The following is a 17,228-nucleotide window of genomic DNA, read 5'->3' as shown; positions in this document are numbered from 1 at the left end:
AGATTGTCTGTGAAAGAGTATCAATTGTGCTTTGTCAACGGAAGTGCCAAATAAACCTTGTATAAGAAATGAGAAAGTAATTCTTCTATTAAAGCTTACTTTAGTACCTCCCTAAATTCCCCATCCCCAACTGGATTGAAAAAAATGATGGAACAGTTTAGGTACTTGGCTAAAACTATAATTTACAATTCATAAGCAAGTTTGTACATTTTGTTGTAAAGAATGAGGACACATCACACTAAGCTTCACAAGGGATAGTTAAGCATAACATCTTGTCGAGCAAGTTCAAGCAACATAGGATCATCAAAGAATTTGTTAATAGAAACATCTTCACTTAATCCCTTGCGTCTTCTTGTTTTGATCATGAATTCACGTGCTAAGTGAGTAGCAGGTTGAGGCTCAAGAGGCCGAATGACAATACTCTTGTCCAATGGATCACCTGGGACAATCTGAAGCACAAGAGCATTAATTTAAATCATATCTAAAGAAGACTTCATTGGTACTGTACACATACCTGCCAGTGATGGAAAACAGATAGACAAAATGCCTGACCCTGTGTGTGCGTTCTCAAATCTGTTTCAAATCCAAAGGAATCAATAGCAGGAATAAAAGCTTTGATAGTGTATAGGGGAGAACCGGGTACGGGAGCATCTTGAGTGACATGGCCTCTGTAATACAAAAAAATGACATCAAGAGTTTCCTTTTTTGACACTTAAAATGTAAGAATGGAACTACTTGTGCTCACCTTCTTTTGGCCAACACTGTGTACACAGCAGAAACACAATCAGCAGGAGCTTGGACTTCCACAAAAAGATACGGCTCCATGAGCCGAGGTGTAGCCATGAGAAAAGCAGAATATGCAACTCTCCTGGCAGTGGGGATAACCTGACCACCTCCACGGTGCAGAGGCTCACTAGCAATTACTGCATCTAAAATCTTAAACTTGACATTTCTGATTGGCTCTTCACAAAGAGGACCTTCCCGAGTACCCCATTGGAAACCCTGTAAAAGAACCAGATGATCATCAGTATGGATTCAGACATCAAAGAAGCATCATCCCTTTACAAGCAGGCGGGGCCTCGCAGTTAGTCATAGTGATTTCAGGCCCAGCTGGCAGAGAGCGATGCATCGTGGGTTGCCTACGTACGTAGAGAAACCTACCCATCTCTCAGGCAACTCATTTGAGACGAAAATTCTGCATAAGATTTCAGCAACTGATATACAAAACGTACACATGCAGAACCAATTAGGAAAAATATACGTACTTGGACAATAGAGTCTTTAACAGAGTTGAGGAGACTTTTGTCAACTTCAGAGGGTAATGTATCATCCACAAGAATGTTGGGGCCCGTAGTGTCAGGACCAAATGCCCAAATTGAACGGGCAGCAAGAAGATCCCAGTCATACTTAGTTTGAAAGAATTCTCCCAATCTCTTTCTACAAGGGTGACATAGAATGATGAGATTAGTAAAATACAAGCACCAATGAAACTAAAGATATTACTGTAAGTTTTTATACACATACTTATTCCAGGAAATATGAACAACTTCACTTTCAATATCTTCAGCTAAGCCTTTTTCAAGAGGTTCTGCTATCATTGTCAGCTTGTTCCTTTTGTTTGGTGTTTCAGCAAAACATTTCAGTGACGAAGTTTCCACAACAGTTTCACAAAACGCAACAACCGGGTCAGCTACTTTGATATCTATGAGAAAAATAGTGCACATGAACAAAAAGTCTACAGCGTATTACATTTTAAATACAGAACTATTGACAACTTACCAATTTCAGAGTACATCTTTCTTAAGTCATGCATTGCACAGTCAAGATAGAGTTCACCTGTACCAAGGACAACATGTTCGCCAGATTCTTCCACTCTGGTGGACAGCAAAGGATATGATTTATTTACCTTTCTTAGCCCATCTAACATTTTTGGTAATTCTGATGGGTTTACAGGTTCAACTGTAGATGAAAACAAAAATAAGCAAACGACACAAATATAAAATGTAGAAAGACAGTAAAATTATTTAAATTTTACAAAACAAAGAGTTATAATTTACCTGCAATTTTAATGACTGACTGTGTGTTGAATTTCAAAGGTCTGAAAATAAATAAGTCATCTGCTGTTGACATATCTGTTATGGTTGCTGTTTTCACAATGGGCTGGTCAATTCCTTCGATGAGCACCCAGTTCCCTGCTGGGACTCGGTTGACTTCTATCTTGTACCGGGCTTCATAAATCCACAAACGCCCTACATTGAGAATTCTGGAGTCTTCTTCATCTTGCAAACTGTAATTTTCCCCCAACACACGCACTTCTTGTCCAGCATGGAGAGTGCCACCAAGAACTCGTCCAAGTACGACAAATGACGTACAGTCTTCAGTAGGGTACATCTTTGTGCTGTGAACCATCAAGCGTCCCTGGAAAATAAGAAAAAAAATTATAAATGAACAACTTTTTTTTTTTCAAACAATTTACAGGATTTGTAGTATAACACTAACTTACATCAGGATCACACGCACACATATCATCACCAAGATCTGATTCCACAGGTCCTGTGTAAATATGCTGGACCTTGGTTTTGGCATTGTCAGCAGGAGACGGTATGTGCTCTACACACATCTCCACAAAGCCACTGAAGTCTTTCAGAAATCTGCCACATATCATTCTCAAGAGTGGGCGGATGTTCATTTTCATTTCATCACGAGAAAGACGAATGCCAAGTTCCTCTAGCACATCCGGTAATGTTGAGTCAACATCACCCACAACCTGTCAACATATAATTTAATTTTAAATATCCCAAAAAATAGTATCAGAAGTAACCCTGATTCAAAATTGCTTAAATTTACCTGGGCAAATAGTTTATATAAGGGTTCCAAAATGAATTCAACAAAACTTCGTTGAGCAGACCCATGAGGTGATTTTTTAGAGAACTTGCGCGTCTTATTATTAAAATACATATCGCCCCAAAGACGTCTAGCAAACTCCTTCATATTTACTCCTGGGTAAGTCTGAGCATAGATGTTAGCAAATGATTTGAGGGTGAAGCAAACTCCATATTGGGAACTGGCAAAGCAGACATTGCCAAGAACTGGGGATACAACAATAGAATTTTCTTCCTCAGAGTAAAGACTTAAGAGGCCATTAACTTCTTCTACAATTTGCCTTAACTTGAAGTATGCATCTTGAGGAGGAAGCTTCAGTTCTAACATCAAACGATCAATTTTGTTTATGCACAAAGTTATAGCTAACTTTTCTTGAACAGCATGTTTGATCAGACGCTCAGTGTTAAGCATGACACCCTCAGCAGCATCAACAAATACAACCACACCATCAGCTATCCTCATGGCAGCAGAGACTTCGTCAGAAAAGTTAACATGACCTGGAGAGTCTAAGATGTTGAACAAGTGTGATTTTGACCTAATGTCAGGCAGGACAAGAGTAACAGGCATGGACTTGATGCTGACACCACGTTCTTGTTCAGTGAAAAGAGTATCAGTATATCGAAGGTTTCTCTCTTCATTGGTGACAAGAGCAGGATGAGTCTGTTGCATCAAGCAATCTACAAATGTTGTCTTTCCATGATGAAGGTGGCCAACAAGAGCAACATTTCTTATCAATGTTGGTGTGTCCATGAGGTCAGCAAGAAATCTGAGCAGATGGATTTACAAATTAAGAACTGGTAATTTTTCAGAAATTATATCACAGTAAAATGTTTGTACTTACTCCATACTGTAAATAGTTTCTGGCAGTTGCTGTTCTTTGACTTGAAATTTATGTTCTTTTAATGGTGCGATTAGAGGAGTTGTGAGTGCTTGTGTATCTTCTTCCTGTACTATGGTCTCCACTTCAGGTCCAAAAACTTCTGCCGCTGATGGGTAATACTGTTTGTCCTCATGGAGTACAACCGCCATGGGTGCAACATCCATATCTGCGTCTGCATCTTCATTTGCATCATCCTGAAAGAGAAATTTAAGGTCATTTATTTTATTAAAAGTAATAATGATTTGAAAAGAGTATCTTCTTAGAAAAGCGAATTAACAGTTTAAAACAATCAATTACTTACATCATAGTCCTGGTCTTGATCTCCATCCCGCCCACCATAAGTTTCCTCTTCTTCGTCATCTGATTCTAGTTCTGGGCCAATGTAGTTGCCAAATTCATCATACAAGTCAGCGTCCATTTCTCCTGCTAGGACCAAGGTTATATTTTTATCAATAAATGATTTTGTTTTGGACGCCGACTACCGGCACGAGAGGTTAGAGTCCCATACCATCAGACAGAAGCACTGGTAGGAAACAACATAAATGCCAAACACATACCTTACTGGAGATGGATGTTGGTTTAAAAGTTTAACTTAAGGAGGGATCAGGCATAAAGTAAATTAATGACGTGAACACACAAAAACAACAGTAAACAATTCACAGTGCCTCGAGAAACGAACGCCAAACGCAGCGCCGCCAAACTCGTGTTAAAGTAAAAAAAAAATTGTATTCTACTTGCGATTCGGATTGGATGTTTACACTCATAAATGTAGCCATGCGCGAGGCTTCTCAAGAGGACAGTAAATAGCGGCAAGTTTGAATACATGATGTGAACGTTTTACATTTCTGTTCTGCTGCACTGTCATTGTATTTATCCTTTAGGTTGAATGTTATTTTGTCATATTGAGGTAGGATTTAATCAAATTTTTTCATGGAAAAGTTTATATGGTTCAAGTTCTGTGGCAACGACTGACTACGCCTTGAAACTCTTTGCATGACGTCATATGCTTAAGATTTATAGAGGTTTACTCCCGTCTGTTGTCTGCCCGTCAGCTGTCAGCTACATTTCGGATCAGATCTGTCTGTTCACGAAACTTTTACACTTTCCTTGGTTTTTCGACACTAAAATTGTTCAAGATTTGAGTTTTGGTCGCGCATTATAACATCAGCCATGGCTTCAGAAGTTTATCGTGAATTAAAGCTGTAAGTCTCGCAATCCATTTAATATTTGTCCTGCGTTAGTTACCATCTGATTGTGACGTTTGTTTATTGATGACATTTCATTACTACTGCTTGTATATCAATTGTCAACCTTTTGCTGGATTCTCTTTGATGAAGCGTGAACGTAACACGCTCAGTTAAAGTTTCAGCTTGAATCTATCATGCGAATTACTTGGATTTTATTAATCGCAGTATCTTACATAACCCTGTATTCTCAGCTGTCTTATACAGATTTTGATAGGAAACGCTTGTTTGCACAGGTACATAACACCAGAGAAGTTCTTTGTTGAACCAGTTAGCGGAAATGGAGATCTTATGGTTATTGATCGAGTCAGCCAAGACATTTCCTTACAGAGTAAGTTCTCTCATTGATTTCTTTATGTGATTTTCATTAATCATCCCCTATGGGTTTTCTTTTTGAGATAGTTACTGTGGCCCAAACAAGAAATGTAAGCAGTTTGTTCCTTAATACATTCTATTTTCTTTCTCAGTTAATAAAGGACAAATTCCACCTTCATCGAGCTGTAAGGTGATAAGTGGTATCATGGGTACAGTTCGCCTTCTTGCAGGAAATTACCTTGTTGTCATAGTTGGTAAAAAGCATATTGGCACCATCAATGGTCAGCCTATTTTCCAAGTCACTGAGACAGAAGTTATATCATATTCCAGGACCCTATCACATCTTACTGAAAACCAGGTAAGCTTTTTCTTTAAATTTAGTGTATATCCCTTTTATCTCTTGCAACTAAGGGGTAGGATGTTGTAGTATTTTCTGTATCTCCCTATTTCAAAGAGAGGTTTTCCCTCCCCATGGCACTTTATTTTTAATTATTTTTTCCAGATGGCTGATAACAAAATGTATGTTTCAATGCTGGAACATGCTCTATCTTCTCCATTCTTGTATTTCTCTTTCACGTATGATTTGACACACACTTTGCAAAGATTGCACAATATCACGCCAGAATTTTTGAAGGTAAGATTTAATTGTTTCATTGATGTACCCGTTTCTAATCCTAGTTTTATGTGCCCACCCTCTATCTTTGTGTTTTACTCTTCAGATGGCTCTTCATGAAAGGGCTGACCAGCGGTTCCTTTGGAATGGTCACCTTTTAAGAGAAATCTCTCATCATCCAGATGTGCATTCATTCTTTGTCCCAGTTATGCATGGGTGTATCCTTTTATTTTGTTTTTAGAAGTTTCATATAGTATTCTACCTCTACATTTAATGTTATTTTTTGCTGTGTAATTTCACTGGATTGACCTTAATCCTTTTAATAGTCATTTCTATAAATCAATATACAATTCAAGGTAAAGCCTTTACCTGGACTGTGGTGTCAAGGCGCAGTCGATTTAGAGCAGGAACTCGTCTCTTTACGAGAGGGATTGACTCCCAAGGAAACGTGGCCAATTATGTTGAAACTGAGCAGATTGTTGAGTCCAGTGGTGACAGATATTCTTTTGTACAGGTAAGATTAATTGAGATAAATTCCATGGTAAAGAAGAAACACAATAGACTTTGACTTGATGTTTAATTTATGGTGTCCTTTCTCTAGACCCGTGGATCGATTCCTTTGTTCTGGCATCAGTTGCCTAATTTGAAATATAAGCCCAAGCCTGCTCTGATTTTGGGAGAAAATCATGCTGAAGCTGCTGGTAGGCACTTCAATACACAAATTTTCAACTATGGTAGACAAGTTCTTGTCAATTTGGTGGGTACAGTTCATTACTGAGTCTTACTTTATCATATTGTACAGTTTGATATATTTAAGCCTTTCAATCACAGATCGATCATCGGGGAGCTGAAGATGTTTTGGAAAAGGCATATGCCAATATTGTGAGCCAAGTATCAAATCCCAATATCAGGTAAAGTTAAATAAAAATAAATAAATTAGTCATAGTCAATGGATTCAGGATAAAAGTTGTGGATTTAGAAAGTTTACTCTTAATTTAATTCACAGATATGAAGCTTTTGACTTCCATGCTGAATGCAGTAAAATGCGTTGGGACCGTCTTAGTATTCTCCTTGACCGATTAGCCCATGAGCAGGACGAACTTTCTATGTTTCTGCTGACAAGAGATGGCACCCTAGTGTCCCAGCAAGAAGGTGTCTTTCGTACTAATTGCATTGACTGTCTGGATCGTACAAATGTTGTTCAAAGTATGCTGGCCAAGCGAAGCCTTACTAATGCACTTCAGGTTTGTAGTATAGCTGTCTGACTGGATGTCCTGTTTATATATTGGTGAAACAAATTAAAGTTTAACTATTTATGTGTAGAAACTTGGAGTGTTACCCGTTGGTCGCCAAGTTGAAGATGAATATGGCTTGGAAGCCTTATTCCGAAGTGTCTGGGCTGACAATGCTGATTACATGAGCATTCAGTACTCTGGAACAGGAGCACTTAAAACAGATTTCACGCGAACCGGCAAACGAACAAGAATGGGCCTGGTGAAAGATGGTGTAAATTCAATGATGAGATATTGCAAAAATAACTTTATGGATGGTTTCAGACAGGTATGAAATATTTAAGCTCTTTTCATGTATTTTGTCTCTGGATTAACGTTTTAGTGAATAACCGAAATTTCAAACCTTCTTAACTGTTGGAAATATTGCACATGGTGTATTTTTCTAAATTTCTATCTTATATTGTATTGTTATAGGACTCCATAGATTTACTCTTGGGATGCTATGTCATTGAAGAAGGCGAGGGGGTAACTAGACCCTGTCCACTAGAAGCTCCGAAGGGATGGAGGTATCTCACTGTAAGTTCTCCCCATCAGTTACATTTCATGCAATTTTTGTGATTAGTTGTAAATTATATGGAGGCAGCTGTATACATAACTCATTTAATTTTTCCTTTGTAGTTCCCTTTGATTCTGCTTGTTGCTATTGCAATGTTCTTTGCAAATATCATCACACCAACAGGTAACGTAGTTTTTTAAGTGACAGTTCCAAAACTAGCTCATTACATGACTGTGCACCAATATCTTAATGCTGATTCTTCCATTTTCAGATTACACAACAGCAGTTTTGCTGTATGTCCTTTTCTGGGGTCTGATGGTAATGGCAACATTTTTCACAATTATGTTCTATGGCACAGAGTTCGTTGATTACCCAAAGCTCTCTGATTTGAAAAAGCCTCAGTAGTCAAGTTATTCTCTAGTTGCCATAATTGCAGCCCTTATCAAGCAAATTGTCATTGGCTGTGAAGATAATTATTGGATTGCATCGTATAATTGGGGTGTATTGTTTTCTCTTCTGTACCTCATTCACAGTTCTTTGTGATTTGGATACATCCATGTCTCTCATTAGTTCTCACCAATTGTAAACTTCGTTTTGAATTTTCCTACCACTCCTCGTAAAATATGTACTTATCTACTTCTCCAAAAAATGTGGCAAGATAATTATTGTACTCTTATACTTATACCCTAATTTATTCTGTGTTAATACGTTTATTATGCTATGCATTGATTGAGCCCCATTGCCAGATTGATTACGTAACTTAGCTCTCACGCTCTAGATCAAAGGAATGGAGTCCTTATGTCTTCCTTCCAGAAGTTCACTGTTTCATTTTGAATTTTGTCACATTCCGGACGTCTGGACGTCGAAATCTCCACAATCCCAACTGATAAAATCAGTTAATTATCTCTTGTTTATTAAATATTTCATTGTACACCTTGTTCTCTGTAGGTGTCTTAGTGGTCAAACTTTTAAAAACTTGTAGTTATTTAATAATGCTGCTCAATTATATTTCAGTGTTCTGAAATATGCTCTATTTTTACTATAGAAATGTTATAGATAAAATTGTTTTTTAAAAAGTGCTATTTTGCAAGGGTTTAAGCTTTTATGTTAAACTGTTTCTTGTTGTTTGATATTGATGCCATTATTAGTGAATGTCGAATTGTTTTGTAGTGAATAGGCTTCTTTTTTTGCAATGAATGTTATGCTGGGATCTGTTAATTGCTGAAAGTTCAATGCACTTGTAGTTTCCCTCAGCAGTCTATGCGGTACTTGTAAGTACTGAGTTTATAAATTTATATATTAACATGTTTTCTATTGTTGAGGACAGATTTCTGACCTTTTATTTGCACTGCATTTTTCTCTAAAGTACAATGAATCAGGACTTTGACCTCATTTTAACCTAATATTCTCTACTTGCATGTTAATTTATTGGTGAGTATTTTATAGCAGTTTGTGCATTGCAACTCGTGTCAAGCAGAGCTTAATTTTTATTTGTTTTGATTTAGTGATTGTTTTGTTTTTTTGTTGTGTCTAACTCTTTATAGAACTATACCTGTTGTGATTTTAAACGAAAGTAATAAAAGAAATTCAAAAGCCAAATCTTGCTGCCTGGTAAGCCCCCCCCTCCCCCTCCTCCGACGGCAAAAACCTAATGGTCGGAGACGCGCTCATTAATTCCCGGCTCAGCTTCGGTTTTTTTTCTTTCTCTTTTTTTCTTCGGACGGCGAGTGAAATACGGCGTCGAAGGGTTCCCCGCGATGCTAGGGCGCAGCTGGTGTCAGGCTGAGCTGCTGTCTAACCGATCTCGACGGGTAGGCCGAGACTGAACGAACTAGGCAAATGCCATCACCCCCTTTCCCGCCTGACAGCGGCGGATCAACTAGTAGAAAATCTGCCAAACGCGACAAGGATAAGTAAAATGGGTCCGCACTACACAGTTAGCTAATTGCCATCCATCACTGTCGGCCGCCCAGCGGCCAGCGGCCACCCTCCTCCTGCCTCTGGTCCAGCGGCTGCTCCGCACACGTCAGATGAAGTCCGCCCGCTGTCATCGATTGTTGTAACTCAAGATCAATGAACAGTCAGTACGAGGCCAACAATGACCTCTCTCAAGATTTTTGACCTCAGGTGTAACATAAGGGAGATTATTCTCTATCGAACTCTGTTACGTGTGCAACAAGCTATTGCACACTTATTAAAGTACCTGCCTCCTGCCTCCAGAATTCCTCTTTTCTCGATCCTTCGTTGTAGGGATGATTGTATACGGGGTCGCATCTAGAAAGTACGTCCGTCATTCGCAGTGACGCAACTGTTAAGTACAGTCTGTGTAAGCGCTCATGGCGCCTGATAGGTAGGCACAATAATGCCTGCAATGCATGCGTGTGCTGCGGGGTGGCCTACACTAAGCTCCGCAGGCGCCGAGCTCTCGTAATATGTCAAGTGAATCTGAGTAAAAAACAAAAAAAAAAACGGACGCACTTTTTAGACGATCCCTAAAGGACACACCTTTGAGAGTGTGGCGGGAGGGACAGGCTTGTGCCAGGCCGGTCTATTGTGGAGTAGGGACTCTTTATGGTCTCCGCGTCTTAAGCGCGCCGGAGTGGACCCTGTAAAGGAGGATGTACGCGCTGAGCGTGGGGGGAGGTGGGCACCACACCACAGCCCTTCTACAACTCGTCCCCGCTCCCGCCCTCCTCTCCACCCTTCTGTTTCAGGGAACTGGAGCCCCGCTGATTCCAGGATGCGTTTGGCTGGAAGCCCAGAGCCTCGGTCCTGGAGCCACGCCCCTGACATGCCGTGTTTGGCCGTGACAGGATGAGCGGGGGAAGCAGGACGCTAAAGCCTCCCGGGTGACCCCGGCCAGCCCCGGACGAGCAGAGTTAGCATGGCGTGTTTCTTTTAACAGAGATTAATAAGTCTCGCAGGGCTGTAGGAAATTAGTCCAGGAGGTGACGAGGGGGCGGCAGAGGAGAGAGCCGTGTGAAAGGGCTGGGGGAGGGGGGAACCCCGCCTCTCAGGGAGGGGGTGGTCATGCAGCAAGTTCAGCTACAGGTGAGGAGCGCAAATGACGCGCGGTGGAGGGGAGGGGGCGTGTTAGGCGTGGAGAGGGGGTGGCGCTCTGTCTGATGTCATCGACGCCTGGTAATTAGGCACTCTAGGTTCCCCGAATCAGGGCCATAAAAAGAGGGCTGCATATAACGTTTAGAACAGCAGAAAAACGTGCCAGCAGGGGAGGAGAGGGAGGGGGGGGGGGCGACAGGGGTGGCATCGGGACGGCGGCGGCGGCTGGACCAGCGATGGAGGGGAAGTGAGGTGAGATGGACCCGCGCGGGGGTGCGCGCGCGAGAGGGAGCGAGAGAGCGCGAGAGACAGGATCGGGGGCGGAGAGGCTGGGCGAGGTGGGGGAGGATGGCGGGGGTGCACGGGGTGACTGCGGGCCGGGCCGGGCCGGGACGACGGAGGATATATACGTGGGAACACTTCCGCCGCCCGCTCAGTGGAGTGAACCGCGCGCGCAGCTCTGTCCAGACAGACAGCAGCAGAGAGCACTGTGGACAGGTCAGCCAGCAGCGTCTGCAGCGAGCACTGTCGCCGTGTGTGGTGGTGGACAGCCGCGAGTGGCGGGCGAGACGCACCCGCAAACACCTGCACGCACCCGCACCGCGCGTACCGCGCCCGGACAGCTCGTCCCCGTGACCCTCCGGACCGCTAGAAGAGCCCCTCTCCCGCCACACCCGATGGCCGCCGCGCAGAGGGTCCTGGTCGAGGCGATGCTGGTGGCCGCCATGCTCGCCACCGTCGCCCACGCTATCGAGCGGCCCAAGCTGCCCCGAGGTGAGTCACGATACGAAGCCCTGACCCTGGTTGCGGTTCAGTTCTGGACTTCCAATAACATTCATGTTGTTGGATAAATTTAGTTGGATAAAAACCTCTCCGCACTAAAAAATAAATAAAAAATACAAAGTAAAAATTTTGAGTTAACTGTGACTAAATTGCTGATGTGTGTGCGTAAAGTCTCGTCTAGAAAATTGATGTGCCACAAAACTGAACAAAGCTCGAAACAAAGGCAAATAAAAAGTGTGCTGTAAATTTGCATAGTACACTGCCATTAGAAATGTAATTTATTTTCACAGTACATCCTTTAGTTATCCAGGTAAATCCCATATTAAATTTTGTTGGAATCTGCTGAAGCGTTCGTGTCGGGTGTTTGAGCTAAGAGGGACGTTATATGTAATTGCAGGCATCTCATGTAGAGCCTGCAGCCGGTCGCACGGCGTACGCCAGCCCCTGCTCACGGTCTCGGGGCGCGCAGGGCGGGAGGGTAAGTGAAACCCAAACCCCCAGACAAAAGCTTCGGCTAAAAGCCGAACCGTGAAACACATCTGAAAATTAAACTTTGCGGACAATCGCGTCCTCCCTCTCTCCTGAGGTGTATATTACGCCTTACACCCCACCGCCAGCACGCCCGCGAGCTAGGCACGCCCGCGGCGCGCACGTGCGGTCGGTTGCCTATCCCCGCTTTGACAGGCGCGCGCCGAGTCCGAGTCCACCAGCCGCGGTCGGTCAGGCTAAACCCACGCACCACGCAGAGCTGCAAAGACTTTTCCTTTCCAGGCTTATACTTGAAAATAAAAAGACACACGAAAAAATTAAATCGATCAAAAGTGCTTTGGTGTTGTTGCTGTTTTGCTTCGGTGGTTAACGATGTCCCAAGGGAGAGCGTTGTAACGCGAGCAGCGGCGGTGGGGGCTAGCGTGGGCTAGCAGCGCATCGGGCGACTCATCCGATCCTATTCTCTCGCCCAGCGTCTCAACACGAGCTCTCTCTCTCTCCCAGCGCCCATAATACACCTCACCTCAGCCCCTCGCCCCTCCACCACCCCACCGCATCCCTCGAGCTTCCTTAGCGACACCTCAGCCTCACCCACCTCCCCTCCCCCTGCCCCTCACCGGCCGGCGGCGGCGCTCAGCAGGGGCGCCTTGTCCTCCCTCGAATAGATCGCGACCAGCCTTTGCCTCTGTACCGCCACCGCCGCGGCCGCCGCGCCGTAAGCTGTCAGGAGGAGCGCGGCGCCGGCACACCGCGGCCGGGGAGCTAATCCGGTCTTAATGAGTCGCCTGATCTGATCCGCCAATGCTTAGGCGAGCCAAGCCAAGTAGGGCCCAAGGAGGGCCGAGCAGGGCCGAGCAGGGCCGAGCAGGGCCGAGCAGGGCCGAGCAGGGCCGAGCAGGGCCGAGCAGGGCCGAGCAGGGCCGAGCAGGGCTGAGCAGGGCCGAGCTGAAAAGAGACCCATATCGTCGGTATTCATTCGACCCGGATGAAACCACCGGCGCGGATGAATCCCATGATAACTATCAGGAAAACAGGATATAGCTACTGGCTCATTTTGAAACAATGTTCTTGGGATGCTTCTGCCAAAAGTAATTTTTCCTCCAGAGCAGTGGTGTCTTATTTGAGAAATATTGTGTGGGTGCGCGGCGAGCGGCTTGCGTCTGCGTCGTATGGTAGGGGAAGGATAGCAGTTTCTCCAGCGGTATTCGCGTTATTACCTCCACGATTCCGAGGGATTCGGAGCTTACAGCGACGGGGAGAGAGAAAGTTTCTCTGTACGCCACATAGACTCGGCCGGCGGACTGTTTTAAACGCGTTAGGCCTGCTCCGAGGCGCTGTTGCGTGGTGCGGAGGCCCTGCTCGCAATTTCCACGTGAGCCGTGCGAAACACAGGAGAGAAAAAAAAAGTTTGTGATGATTACATAGTGACGGAATGATAGTAGAAAGTTTCTCGATTTGCGTGGTGTTTGTTATTGATGCTCTGCATTGTGGGCAGAAGGGAGTCGAGACGAACGCGACTGAATCGGAGCGTTTGGGGTGGATATTGAGTAATGGCTGTAGGGAAAAGCGAATACAAAACAAGACCCTTGTTCTTATTTGCACGTGGCTACTCGCCTCATGGGCACTGCAAGTGACGTTGTTTGTCTCTCACAAAAAAAAGCGGGGACGGAAATAAAACAAACATAAAAAAAGTGGTACGGGGGCGTAAGTGGCCTCCGCCCGGAGCCACCACGGTGCAGCTGCAAATCCCAAAATAATAAAATAAATGACGCTTTATTATCTTTTGCGTCAACACCGGGTGACGAGCTGTGGCCACACAGAACGCACCCACAAACAAAAAAATAAAAATAAGACCAGGCAAGCGCTTAAAAGGGGGTGAGTGCAGGATTAACACACTGGGCTCCCCCTCCACCCGCACGACCGCAGCGCGGAACTGACAAACGCGATCAGACCACATCAAAGTTGGGCGCGAACGCAACGAGTCGCATAGGCGTCCGCCCCGTCGATCAATTCAGTGGAAGCGACAAACCAGCAGGCAGCCCCGGCCCAGTAGTCTGACCATTTACTGCGCAACGTGTGGGAGCTATGGGGGCGAGTTTGTGAATGGGAGGAGGATAGAGAGAGAGAGAGAGAAGGAGGGGGGGGGGGTGTTGTCTATAGATCCACTCTGTTCGTGACGTATACACGACGCCAATTAGGACAAATAAATGCGCAGAGAGGACCTCGACGGGGAGGGCGACAGAACAGAGTCGAACTTCTAACGAGGAAGACAAAACCCTGTGTGTTACATATAGGAGGAGGAGGATTGGTGGTGGGTGGGGTGGAAGGGGGCTTTGACTTATTCCCAGGTAGAGAGAGTCTTGGGGAGTGTCTAAAAAAGTGGAGGATAGGAGAATCTTTTCCTGCGGTAATATTTGAAGTGCCCCTGCTTTAAGCGGCAAGAAAAGATGTGGATACAAGGTGTAGGTACAATGCCCCATGACGGTTTTAAGCCCCACTTCTTGCCAAGACAGTGTACAGGTACAGATACCTGCGCGGGAGATTTCGTACCGAGGAGTACAACAAAGGGTACGGATCGCTCGGATCCGCTGCTACGGCTGCGGCGGTGCGCGCTCGCCTGTACTCTGTAGGAGCTCGCTGCTACCGGGGCCGGAGCGCCCGACCATCGCAGGATAGGCAACCCGGCGTGACGGCGCGCGCGACGGGACGGCCGGCCCCCGCCGTGACGGCATGCGGAGCGGGGGAGCGGCCCCGGCCACCAGAAGTCGCCGCCGTTGTTATTGTGCGAAAAGCAATACACGACATTTTTCGCGCTGTGCATGGCCATTGCTCTCCGGGGCGTCCAGCGTCTCCCCTCGCCTCTCCCACATCCTTCCTCGGCCCCGGCCCTGGCCGACCCGCCCCGCTCCCCACCAGACGGACACTCAATATTTACGCCAGGGGCCGATTGGCTGCGGGCCGCGGCGGGGCCGCACCACTCGGGCACGGCTATCCAACCGAAGGATAATCAGCACTTTCAATAACTTAAAAGGGAAAACGTTTAACGCCAGGGAATTTGACTAAATACGTGGCTCATATCCTCCAAGTGTGAAGGATGTTGTTGCAAAGCATTTGTTTTTACGTTTGCAAAGCAATACAATAAAATGTAATTATGGATTTTGCGCTCGATCCAGACGACTAAAGCTCTCGTGCCGTTTGACCCGCTGACTCTCAGGGGGCAACATGGGCGAGGTGGTGTCGGCCGCCGCCGACGCCTACCCGATGGAGGAGGTGCTGATGCGGATGAGCCCCCGCCAGGGCCGCTCCCCGTACTGGCCGCTGCGCCACCCGGCGCTGGAGAACGCCCGCAAGCGCCAGCGCACCATGGAGTCGTTCCAGCCGCCGCAGGTGCGCTTCTTCAACAGCTTCGCGGACTTTGCGGCCGGCGGCGGCCCCTACATGGACGACTCGGGCATGCAGTCCTCGTCGCTGGACGAGGCAGCCAACGCCATCATGGACAACCGAATCCGACCAGGTCAGTCCGGTTGCAACCGCAAGCTTACATACTCAATTAAGGAGTACTCCAGTTTTAAAAAAAATATTAGAAAGAATAGCAGAACAGAACATTCGGTGTACGCTTGATTTTATGTTAAATGACCCCTCGTCGCCCCTCGTGCTTCCTGCTCCAGCCCGTGCAGTGCGTGCTCATATGGGCCGTGTGGATTATTTCTCTTCTTACCCTGCAGATCGCACCCAGCCCAAGGCCATGACCGCCGAGGACCTGATCCGGGCGCTGCAGGAGAAGGCGCTGCGGCAGCAGTCGGAGGAGGACGGGCCCGCGGCCGGCGCCATCCGCTTCGGAGGGATGCTGGGCAGGAAGTGAAGCGCCACCCGGCGCCGCCAGCCCCCAGGCCCGGAGGGGCTTTCTCATTTCAGCCCAAGAAAAATTACACGTGGCCTTTTTTATTCCTTTTATTCTCATTAATTTTTATCTTCATTAAAGACTTTATTTCTCCCCAAAGAGAATCGTGGCAATATTAGAAAGAAAATATCTTAATGTGGCGGACGACGGTTAGTGATCATTTTCTAAATGAAAAAGCAAAATTTGAGATACTTGTTGCCAGCTAGTTAAAGCGTTCTAGCTTTGTTTGTACTGTCGCGCCTCGTAGTATATTAAGCTCCACTCCTGCTCCTCTGTTCATTTTCTTCTTGTTAGTTGGTGTGTCTGTATCATTGGGTGGAAACCACTCTTGAGTTTTTAATAATAAACTGATGAAGGGAGCATCGTGCGAAACCAAAAATGTCTGTCTCCTCCTCCTTCCTTTGTTTTTATTGTAAGACTGTAAATTATTTCCGAATCTAAGTAGGGCGGATCCTCACGGGAGCCTGGGGGTTAGGCACACACGCACGCTTGGCCACGCGGCCTGCGGCTGGCCTGCGGTGAGCGCCCCCTGCTCGCCCCGCTCTGCTGCCGCTGACACCACATCGGGGAGTGGATGATGCGAGGCGGGGGCGGTCCGAGCCGGGCCCGAGCCCACCGGAGTGACATCCGATAGCAAGGCTGCACACAGGCGTGCTCGTCTCCCAACACTATCTCTGTGGCGTTCTCTGTCTCTCTCCTCTCCCCCCCCCCTCTCCCTCCCTCTCTCCTGCTCTGCTCTTATTTCCGGGACCGGACAGCATCTGCCGCGCACCCCACGGCTCCAGCCAAAGCCGGAAAGGATTCTGCTAGTTGTCTAGACAAATCAAATGTCATCACAGCTCCTGAAAGAAAAAGACGACAGCAGCAGCAGCAGCAGGTGGTCGCGGGATGAAGAGGACGTCCGGTGCGGCACGCTGAGGCGTGGGCACGTGCGCCTGGAGGCCTGGCTGGACCGCTCTGGGCTCACGGCGTGGAAGCTGCAGACTGATTCCGCAGAGCGCTCAGGGTGAGGTGAGGTGGAAATGGGATGCCTCGTCCTCACGAGTGTGAGAGAGGGAGCTGTCGCTGTTTCTTTCTCACTCGTGGGAAGGGTACCTGTGGTCCACATATAATCTGGCTGTAAAGGAGCTCCATGACCGTGGGTCCAGTACAGTTTCACCAAAGTACGAGTCAACCGTCTCACAAACCCCGGGAGTTTGTTCTGACCACTGTGGTTCGGCTGATCCCTCTTTACGAACTCAGAAGTCGCTCTACGGTGGGATGAGAAAAGTA

General features: G+C 46.2%; 3 protein-coding genes across 5 annotated transcripts; 2 read left to right on the top strand and 1 right to left on the bottom strand.

Moving 5' to 3' along the window:
* Positions 1 to 156: 156 nt before the first annotated feature.
* On the bottom strand, positions 157 to 4,488 carry LOC113218157 (116 kDa U5 small nuclear ribonucleoprotein component). 2 transcript variants are annotated; one of them, XM_026438391.2, is made up of 12 exons: positions 4,321 to 4,488; positions 4,065 to 4,186; positions 3,725 to 3,957; positions 2,848 to 3,649; positions 2,504 to 2,767; positions 2,058 to 2,418; positions 1,780 to 1,959; positions 1,525 to 1,702; positions 1,266 to 1,437; positions 746 to 1,002; positions 515 to 668; positions 157 to 449 (listed from the first exon to the last, which is right to left on the bottom strand). In XM_026438391.2, the coding sequence occupies exons 2-12, from the start codon at positions 4,179 to 4,181 to the stop codon at positions 246 to 248; spliced, it is 2,922 nt and encodes a 973-aa protein (XP_026294176.1). In that variant the 5' UTR covers positions 4,182 to 4,186; positions 4,321 to 4,488; the 3' UTR covers positions 157 to 245. The 2 variants fall into 2 exon arrangements, with proteins under 2 accessions (XP_026294176.1, XP_026294169.1); XM_026438384.2 differs by having other exon boundaries at positions 4,065 to 4,189; positions 4,321 to 4,487.
* A 305-nt stretch (positions 4,489 to 4,793) lies between these two features.
* On the top strand, positions 4,794 to 9,322 carry LOC113201711 (phosphatidylinositol-3-phosphatase SAC1). Its single transcript, XM_026415583.2, has 13 exons — positions 4,794 to 4,965; positions 5,244 to 5,338; positions 5,475 to 5,680; positions 5,825 to 5,956; positions 6,042 to 6,153; positions 6,262 to 6,449; positions 6,537 to 6,692; positions 6,767 to 6,846; positions 6,942 to 7,179; positions 7,259 to 7,495; positions 7,642 to 7,743; positions 7,846 to 7,906; positions 7,995 to 9,322. The coding sequence occupies exons 1-13, from the start codon at positions 4,934 to 4,936 to the stop codon at positions 8,126 to 8,128; spliced, it is 1,773 nt and encodes a 590-aa protein (XP_026271368.1). The 5' UTR covers positions 4,794 to 4,933; the 3' UTR covers positions 8,129 to 9,322.
* Positions 9,323 to 11,194: 1,872 nt separating this feature from the next.
* On the top strand, positions 11,195 to 16,335 carry LOC113218096 (uncharacterized). 2 transcript variants are annotated; one of them, XM_026438300.2, is made up of 4 exons: positions 11,195 to 11,557; positions 11,964 to 12,044; positions 15,270 to 15,569; positions 15,781 to 16,335. In XM_026438300.2, exons 1-4 carry the CDS (start codon positions 11,461 to 11,463, stop codon positions 15,915 to 15,917), a joined length of 615 nt encoding a protein of 204 aa, XP_026294085.2. In that variant the 5' UTR covers positions 11,195 to 11,460; the 3' UTR covers positions 15,918 to 16,335. The 2 variants fall into 2 exon arrangements, with proteins under 2 accessions (XP_026294085.2, XP_052120105.1); XM_052264145.1 differs by lacking the exon at positions 11,964 to 12,044 and having other exon boundaries at positions 11,196 to 11,557.
* The last annotated feature ends 893 nt before the right edge of the window (positions 16,336 to 17,228 follow it).

This window comes from Frankliniella occidentalis, unplaced genomic scaffold, assembly GCF_000697945.3.
Source record: "Frankliniella occidentalis isolate FOCC.00 unplaced genomic scaffold, Focc_3.1 Scaffold16, whole genome shotgun sequence".
Taxonomy (NCBI): domain Eukaryota; kingdom Metazoa; phylum Arthropoda; class Insecta; order Thysanoptera; family Thripidae; genus Frankliniella; species Frankliniella occidentalis.
This window is presented reverse-complemented; position numbering and strand designations above follow the sequence as displayed.

Coding starts and splice junctions, on each gene's coding strand:
- LOC113218157 (XM_026438391.2), bottom strand. CDS start 4,181: ATGGACGCTGACTTGTATGATGAATTTGGCAACTACATTGGCCCAGAA. Junction 3,958..4,064: donor ATCAAGACCAGGACTATGAT/GTAAGTAATTGA, acceptor TTTCTCTTTCAG/GATGATGCAAATGAAGATGC. Junction 1,003..1,265: donor TTAAAGACTCTATTGTCCAA/GTACGTATATTT, acceptor GTTCTTTTACAG/GGTTTCCAATGGGGTACTCG.
- LOC113218096 (XM_026438300.2), top strand. CDS start 11,461: ATGGCCGCCGCGCAGAGGGTCCTGGTCGAGGCGATGCTGGTGGCCGCC. Junction 11,558..11,963: donor GCGGCCCAAGCTGCCCCGAG/GTGAGTCACGAT, acceptor ATGTAATTGCAG/GCATCTCATGTAGAGCCTGC. Junction 15,570..15,780: donor GGACAACCGAATCCGACCAG/GTCAGTCCGGTT, acceptor CTTACCCTGCAG/ATCGCACCCAGCCCAAGGCC.
- LOC113201711 (XM_026415583.2), top strand. CDS start 4,934: ATGGCTTCAGAAGTTTATCGTGAATTAAAGCT. Junction 7,496..7,641: donor TTATGGATGGTTTCAGACAG/GTATGAAATATT, acceptor GTATTGTTATAG/GACTCCATAGATTTACTCTT. Junction 7,744..7,845: donor AGGGATGGAGGTATCTCACT/GTAAGTTCTCCC, acceptor TTTCCTTTGTAG/TTCCCTTTGATTCTGCTTGT.